The sequence below is a fragment of the Elephantulus edwardii genome, unplaced genomic scaffold (assembly GCF_000299155.1).
Source record: "Elephantulus edwardii isolate Elephantulus edwardi_28Jun2011 unplaced genomic scaffold, EleEdw1.0 scaffold00483, whole genome shotgun sequence".
Classification (NCBI taxonomy): Eukaryota; Metazoa; Chordata; class Mammalia; order Macroscelidea; family Macroscelididae; genus Elephantulus; species Elephantulus edwardii.
The window spans coordinates 610486-619214 of NW_006400233.1; the positions used below are offsets into that span (position 1 = coordinate 610486).

At 39.0% G+C, this 8729-nt stretch overlaps 1 protein-coding gene across 1 annotated transcript in view; it reads right to left on the reverse strand.

The window, feature by feature from the left end:
- The window catches only part of GHITM (growth hormone inducible transmembrane protein), a 27940-nt gene that overhangs the window by 12628 nt on the left and 6583 nt on the right, over positions 1-8729 (reverse strand). Inside the window, exons 3-5 of the mRNA XM_006902982.1 lie at positions 7266-7377; positions 6501-6642; positions 2205-2313 (exon numbers count right to left, since the gene is read on the reverse strand). Of these exons, the coding sequence (XP_006903044.1) occupies positions 2205-2313; positions 6501-6642; positions 7266-7377 (363 nt within the window). The remainder of the gene's footprint in view (positions 1-2204; positions 2314-6500; positions 6643-7265; positions 7378-8729) is intronic.

Genomic DNA, 8729 nt, shown 5'->3' on the forward strand with positions numbered 1-8729 from the left:
AACATGGGTGTGCATATATCTGCTTGGATGTCAGCTATGGTCTCTTCAGGGTATATTCCCAGTAGTGGAATTGCTGGGTCAAATGGTATCTCTATCTGCAACTTTTTGAGAAAGCGCCATACAGCCTTCCACAGGGGTTGCATCATTTGACACTCCCACCAACAGTGAATCAGGGTTCCAGTTTCTCCACAACCTCGCCAGCATTTGTTGCTTGCTGTTCCGTTAATTTTGCTATTTTGACTGGGGTGAGATGATATCTCATAGTTGTTTTCTCCCACTTCATTTTTGTTTTTCAGAAGTGCTTTACTTATTTGGCATCTCTTTCCTCTTCAAATAAACTTGACAACTTTCCTTTTGGTCTCTTTGAAAAATGAATTTGGTGTCAGTATAGGGATTGCATTGAACATGTAGGACTGTCATTTTCACAATATTGAATCTTCCTATCCATGAATAGGGAACATTTTCCCATTTATTTAGGTCTTCTATTATGTCTTAAAAAAATGTTCATCAATAATCTTCCTTATGCAGATGACACAACCTTGTTTGCTGAAACTGAGAAGGTCAAGGACTGTAGGTCTGCCATATGAACTGAAGTTCAACATCAAGAAAACAAAGATTCTCACCACTGGGCCAACTGGCAACTTCATGATGGATGGAAAACAGATTGAGATTGTGGATAAATTTAGCTTGCTTGGTTCCACAATCAACACTCTTGACAACAGCAGTCAGTTAATCAAAAGATGAATTATAGCAGGAAAGTCTAGAGTGATGAAAAACAACAATATCATTCTGGAGATTAAGGTGTGTCTGATCCAGGCCACGGTCTTTAGAATTACTTGCGATGTATCAGAGAACTGGACAAAAACTAAGGATGATAAAAGAAGGAATGATGTCTTTTGAGCTGTGATGCTGAAGAAGAGTGCTGAACAAACTGTGGACATTCAGGAGAACAAACAGGCCATTCCTGTAGTAGCTGACCCAAACTTCTCCTTGAAGGCAAGGATTCTGAAGCTCTGTTTGACATACTTTGTGCATACTGCAAGGAGAGACCAGTCCTTGGAGAGGGATATAAAGCTTGGGAGAGTGGAGGGACAATGTAAGAGAGAAAGACGCTCAACAAGATAAACTGACTCAGTGAGTAGGGTAATGGGAGCTGGTGTGTCAGAGACAATGAGATTGGCTCAGGATAGAGCAAGGTTCAGCACTATTGTTGCTATGAGTCACAAGCACAGAACAATAACACTTGGGCACTTGGCCAGGAGGGACCAGTCCTTGGAGAGGAACATCATGCTTGGAAGGGCAGAAGGACAGGAGAGGAAGACCTAGGATGAGAGGGACTGATTAAGTGACTGTAGAAATGGGATTAGGTCTGTTGGAGACAACGAAATTTGCTGAGGACATACATGGCTGAGGATAGGGCAGGGTTCAGAGTTAATGTACACAGGTTCACTTTGAGTCACAAGCAACTTATTGTTGTTATGGCACACCATAACAACAATACTTTTACAAACATTTTAGGGTCTCTCCTGAGAAGTGTCAGAGAAGTAGAAAATTTAGGTTGTTTTGTTACAGAGAACATGTATGCAAGAAAACACTGTTTTCTCTTATGGGTTCACCTCAAAGAAAGGACAGCTAGGATTTGCAATATGAAAACACTGTTTGAACTTGCTAAATACTGTGCTTTCAGTGATAGAAGATGCCACGACATTCATCTAAAAAGATAATAAATACATTTTGCAATAGCAGGTGAGAGCACTGGAACGCTGCCCACAGTGACGGTGTGCAGACCACCCAGTACTGCCTGGTGGCTGGCCCAGCACTTTCCTTCTTTTACTAGGATTTTTAGGACTACTCCCCGTCGATACTTTACCGCAAAACCTCATTCTTTCATATCTTCTCCTTTTCTCTACTCTTAAAGAGTTTTTGTCCTCTAAAAATAACCAAGAACAACTCACAAATGATGTGGGCCAGATCTATCATCCTTACTTTGAACCAAATATATAAAAGCAGACCTCTGCAGTTTAATTTTGAGGAAGCTTGGTGATAACAATTAACAGTCCCAGTTACTGATTTTTCAGACAAGAGGTCTGGCAGGAAGGAGAAAAAAAAAGGCATCTAAAATATTAAACGATGTATATGTACAACTATCAAGACGCACTGAATAGTTCAGGGTTGCTTAATAATGACTTAAAATGGGAACATACCTGAATGTAGTAACCAAGCAAGATGCTTTGGGCCTGGGCTCTCGTGATATGGAATCGATCGCACGAGCATTCCAGCTCCAATCATGGCTGCAAAAGTTGCACCAACTGTCTGAAAGATATACATGATTACAAAAACCTGATCCTTAGTCAGGAAAACCGAAATCAAGAAGTTAAAAATACAAGCAGTTACTTCTAACAAACCAATTTTTTAAAAGATTAAGGAAATCTTTGAATTTATAGTAATTACAAGTTTTGGCAAGAGAGCTCCCCCACATTTACTGCTATATATGTTTTTCAAGCATCTTTAAGTACACAACTAGGATTGATACCACCTTTTAAAAACTCTGTTGGATAGAGATGTAATATAATTTGGCTCCCTGACTAAGAAATATGATGAGGCAGTTCTAATTTTTTCCTACAGGAATGTTACATACTGGAATCAACTTAACAACATAAGGTATATGTATGTACATAGCATCCAGTGCCTTAAACTTACCTTAATGGGAAGCTAAAAAAAATAAAAGATAAAAATCACCCACATGTTCACCAGGTGAACAAAGATTCTATAATTCTAGCCTTTCCATTTGATGGCTGACTTGTCTTCATTTCTTTGTTCTACCTATTTTATATAATCACTGCCAAGATATTTGAATATGCTTTATGCATTAATTTTTTTTTGTTTTTTTAAAATTATTATTAAATTTTATTAGTTTTAATGAACATTTACAGAGATTTTGGGTTCTCACTCATTGTTGCACTGTTTTCTCTACCCTCCTCCCCAGTTCGTTCTTCTTCCCCCTCCACGAATGTCTGTTTTAATTGTCCAGTTGCCACAGTGCTTGTCAAAGCCATTTCTGATTAATCTCCTTTGTAAGTGTGTCCTTTGCCATTCCCTATCACTTCTCTCTGAGAGAGACTTCACCCTGATTCATAAGCAAAAGGGGATGGCTGCATTAATATTTTAATTCTTTGAGAAAAAGGCAATTATAATGGATCTTCAGAACATTTAAAGCAGAGACTATAAATTTATAGCCACTGGACAGAATCAGGCAACCAATATTTTGTTTGGCCAAACACTGAAAAAATATAATTTAATGTGGATGCTTTTTAGTGGGGCAGACTTTCCAATAGACTAGCTGCTTTTGCTATCAATGGGAAAGCCTTTATTCACAGTCATTCATATAAGCACACTAGGTAAAACCATGTCAACAACTGCTAAAAATTACTCAAGTATCTGCTGTGTGTAGCATTTTCAATGCATTTATTGCAATCATGTTTTTAATTTAGGGTCCTTTTTTATTGTTGTTGTACACTGTATGTATACAGATACACCTTTAAAGTCCCATGCTTCTTTAATTCTGTCCACTGTGCCTAAGAAAAACTTCTTCCTGTCTGGCTAACTGAAGAAACACCTAGTCTCAGTAGCCTTTTCTAGTGACTACTCTGGCTGCCCAGGAGCAACAAATGTCATCTCTTCCCAAAGGACTTTGCAGAAATCTTTTTGGCACTATCTATGTGCATCACTGTCACACCACAAGGCTTGATCTTTACCTCTATAGCACTTGTCTGTGGCTTTCTCAGCTTTGGTACCCAGGCATTCCTCAAGCAGCGAATACTCTGATGTCAACACTGGGTCTAAGGCACAGCCTAAATACAAAACTTGTTTGCACAGCCTAAACATAAAACTTGTTTAAGTCTTACTTTAGGAGTTAAAATGCTTTGTACACTTTAATCTTTCACAATGTAACCATTTTGTTTTACTTACCTTTACATAAAACTGATATTTTTCAAGCAAAAGCATTAAGCTTAAGCTGTAGCTTCCCAAATCTCTAAACTGGGAAATCTGCCAAAAACCAATTGCAAAGCAGCCATCTATGAATTGTTGTTATTGTATGTGCCATCGAGTCACCTGTGATTCATAATGACCTTATGTACAACAGCTCTGGAGACTGCCCTATTCTGACCCAGTCTCACTGACTCCAACATACCTACCCACCCCCATACCCTAATGATTGTATCGGTTCATCTCATCCAGGGTCTGCCTCTCCTGTGCTGTGTGACCCTCTACCCTTCCAAGCATGATGTCCTTCTCCAAGGACTGGTCCCTCCTGGCCACGTGTCCAAAATAAGCTGGAACTTCAAAATCCTAGCTTCCAAGGAGAAACCTGGCTTCACCCTCTCTGAGAGAGACTTATTTGTTTTCTTGGTGGTCCATGCTATGTTCAAGACTCTTCTCCAGCAAAACTCAAAGGCATCAATTTTCCTCCTGTCATTTTCAGTGACTGTCCAGCTCTCTGACACATAGCAAGTAATTGCAAAGCCTGGATTAGGTGTACCTTAGTCTCCAGACATTGTTGCTTCTCAGTACTCTGAAGAGGTCCCTGACAGCAGATTTAATGCAACTTGCCTTTTGATTTCTTGACTGCTATTGCTAAGAGTGTTGATTATGGAGCTGAGAAAGCTCTGTTAACAATCTCAATCTCTTCTCCCTCTATTACGGTGCTGCCAATTGGCCCAGTGGTGAGAATCTTTTGTCTTCTTGATGTTGAGCTTCAATCCATATTGAAGACTACAGCCCTTGATCTTCTGCAGCAAGCACTTCAGGTTGTCTTCAGTTTGGCAATCGAGGTTGTGTCATCAGCATAATGTCAGATTTGATGCATTTTCCTCCAATCCTGATGACACACTCCTCCTCATACAGCTCAGCTTCCAAAATGATCTGTTCTGCATATAGACTTAAAAGGCATGGAGAGAGAATGCATCCCTGATGCACTCCCTTCATGATTTTGAACCATGCAGTGTTTCCTTGCTCTGTTCTGACTATTGCTCCCTGGTCCAAGTATAGGTTTCACATAAGCACAATCAAATGTTCTGGGATTCCCATTCTCTTGAAGGTTAACCACAATTTGTTATGATCCACACAGTAAACTGCCTCTGCACAGTCAATGGAACACACAGACATTTTGCTGGTACTCTTTGCTTTCAGCCAAGCTCCATCTAGCACTGGCAATAATGACCTCTTCTAAAGACCAGTGTCCACGCTACTGACTGTGATCAGTCTTCCTTTTCTAAAGTGCAGCAGAGTAGTGGCAGTCAGTAGCATGGATTTGGAAGTAAGACGGATTTGTATTATCTATGAGGACAATCAGTTTATTGTGGAAAGTATTATATTCATTCTCCCATTATATCTTCCTCTGTCCAGCTGCACCTACTACTCCAGCTCAGGTTCCTATCATTCTTCAAAGTACAGATGGTGACTACTGCTTCTTGTCTCTTCAGTGTCAGTGCTTAAAACTCAAATGTAAACTGTATTTTTGCTGATCCAATAATCTTGTGAACTCTCATTGCTCTAGGCACTATCCTCAGTTTGGTAACCATGTGCTTAATAACTATCCTCTTCATACACAAGATCTCCCAAACTTCACTTACAGGATTTCCAATCCCTTTTAAAATGACAGTTTCCTATCTTCACTGCTTTTTTCAAGATGTTTTGTAAATCTGGACTGGTTTTCATATTTCCTCCAATAAAAGTGCCTCCCATGCATGATCTTAATGAAATGCTTCTCATGCATCTCCCAAACAAACAAACAAACAAAAACAAAAACCCAAACAAAAACCAAAAATAAACCAAAACTCATTGATGTTGAGATGGAAGTGACTCATAGCTTCAGCAGGTTTTTGAGGAAGCTGTAAATAACATGAGAGGAAATCACCCATTTTAGTCTCTCAGAGCTGCCATTAGATTTGAACTGGCAGAGAGGTGTTGCTCTTGGATTAGTAGTATGGATCAGTTGGACTTCATCATACTTCATGTCCTTCATCATGTTCTTCTTTTCTATCAGGTCACAGAAAACCAGGCACTACTTCTGAATCATTTCTGGTACTTAGCTTGAGAGGTACCACTGCATATACAACTTTAAAGATGCTCAGATTAATAGGATAGCACTACTCCCTCAAAAGATTTGAATGTTTGACATCTGTGATAGGTGTTCTCTACTGACCTCCAAGATCCCCCACCCCATTTGCTTTATTTTCAGTAAATTGCTACTTAGTAGAGGTTTTCTGCTATCTGCTACTAGTCAAATCTGGATATGCCTCTAAATACCTTTTCAGTACTATTAAATACATATTTAATAAAGAATAATGTGATTCAACTCTGAAAGTACTTCTTATTTTATCCTAGCTGCAATAATGTATTTCTTTTTAACACAATTTTTAATATGTTACGGTATTCTTTCCATGTACTGCCCTGACTCCCAATGTTTTCTGTTTCATATTTGGACCAAAGTGACTTACCACCCAAGAGCCTCGCAACATGAAGTTCATGAGCATAGAAGTTCTAGTCACTGCTAAGGCAGACAGGGCTGTCAAACCAATACTTCCTGCTAGGTACATGTAAGTAGAGTGAATTCTATCCTTTACATACTGAGGCCAAATCCTGAAATAAAAGCAACACAATTAAGTAACAGGATGTGCATTCCAGATGAATCATTTACCAGCTGGGCAATCTTGCAATAAAACACTTTACTGATCTAAATCTTTCTCCTTTATTATGGATTTAATTATGCATACTTTAGCATTACTGCAAAAAAGGAAATGGGACAAAGCACATAAGCCATCTGGCAAAACAAAAACACAACCCGATGTTTCCTTACCTAAGCATGTATCTCCTCATTAAGGATCACAAAAACCCCAAACAAACAAACAAAAACAAAAACCCAAACAAAAAACAAAAATAAACCAAAACTCATTGATGTTGAGATGGAAGTGACTCATAGCTTCAGCAGGTTTTTGAGGAAGCTGTAAATAACATGAGAGGAAATCACCCATTTTAGTCTCTCAGAGCTGCCATTAGATATGAGTTGGCAGAGAGGTGTTGCTCTTGGATTAGTAGTACAACTCCCTACAGACTACATCCCTCCTTATACACCAAAGGCGGGAAAATTTTATATTGACCCATGTATATTCTTATATAGTTGAAACTAAAAGTATGTAAAGACAAAATTGACTAAAAATATGAAATGCCTAAACGCCTAAATTGTCTAGAAACAATTTACTTACACAGCCTTTTCAATAGCTCCCATCTCATTAGACATTCCCAAGCCGTAGTAGCATAAACCTCCAAGACCAACAATAGCCCCTCCAGCCACAATCAATCTTCCCATTTGATCAACTGCAGGACACAGAAAGCAGTCAGGTTAATACTATCATATTGTGGTTAAATTAGAGTGCTAATGGTAACCCTTTCACAACATTTATGAAAGAAATGAAACCATGTTATACTTCTCAGTAACAGTCATAATTAGTATATTTAGAGGATGTAGAAACATACTAGAAAAGGATGCTCGTAAAAAATGTGCAATTATCAGTACAGAAAGGATCAGACTGAGTTAGAACCTTCAACATAACTGGAGTTAACAGATATGTGGGGACCATTCCTGTATAGAGGTAGAAACTTCTGTTAACACTGATGAAGGATCTCTTGCTATAATATACTGACATTTTTTAAAGGTTAAGGAGTGCCCTGGCTGCTGCTGTTGCTCGGTGTCACTGAGTCCACGAGTCACAGCTCCCCTATGAACAGGTCTAAACTTAATCTTATCTCACACCACCTACATGATTGTTGTCATGCTCAAGCAAACTCTTAATCACTGTGTAAATCCATCTTGCCGAGAGTTTTCCTATATTTTGTTGACTCCCTTTTACTCACTTGATATTTTTCTTCCATGAACTAGCCACCAATGACAACATGCCCAAAGTATGTCAGATGAAGTTTCACTATCTTTGACTCTTAAGAGCACTCTGGTTGCACTTTCTGTTATCCTTATTCAATGTCCAACTTCCAGATACAAATGAGCCACTGGAAATACCATGGCTTGGATCAGGTGCATCTAAATCTTTAAACTTGCATCCTTATTCTTCAGCATTTTGAAAAAGTCCATGATGGCAGATTTTCCCCATGCAACACATCTTTTGATTTCTTGACTGCTGCTTTATAGATGTTGACCTTGGAGAATTCAAGTCAAAGGAAACTGTTGACCATTTCAATTATGTGTTGCCTATTAGTCCGGTCGTGAGGAACTTTGTTTCCTATATTAGTAAAACTCTACTTTCCTGGAACCTTTATTCACTGTTGGTGGGAGTGTAAAATGGTGCAACCACTGTGGAAGGTGGTATAGCACTTTCTCAAAAAGTTGCAAATAGAGATACCATTTGACCCAGCAATTCCACTACTGGGAATATATACGAAAGAGACCATAACTGACATCCAAGCAGATATATGCACACTCATGCTTATCGTGGCTCTGTTCACAATAGCAAGGAGTTGGAAACAACCCAGGTGTCCACCAACAAACGAATGGATAGAGAAGCTGTGGTATATTCACACAATGGAATACTACGCTGCATTGAAAATCAAGGAACTCATGCAATATTATTCAAAATGGGTGAGCCTGGAGGACATTATGCTGAGTGAAATATCTCAGTCACAAAAGGACAAATATTGCATGGTGCCACTGATGTAAA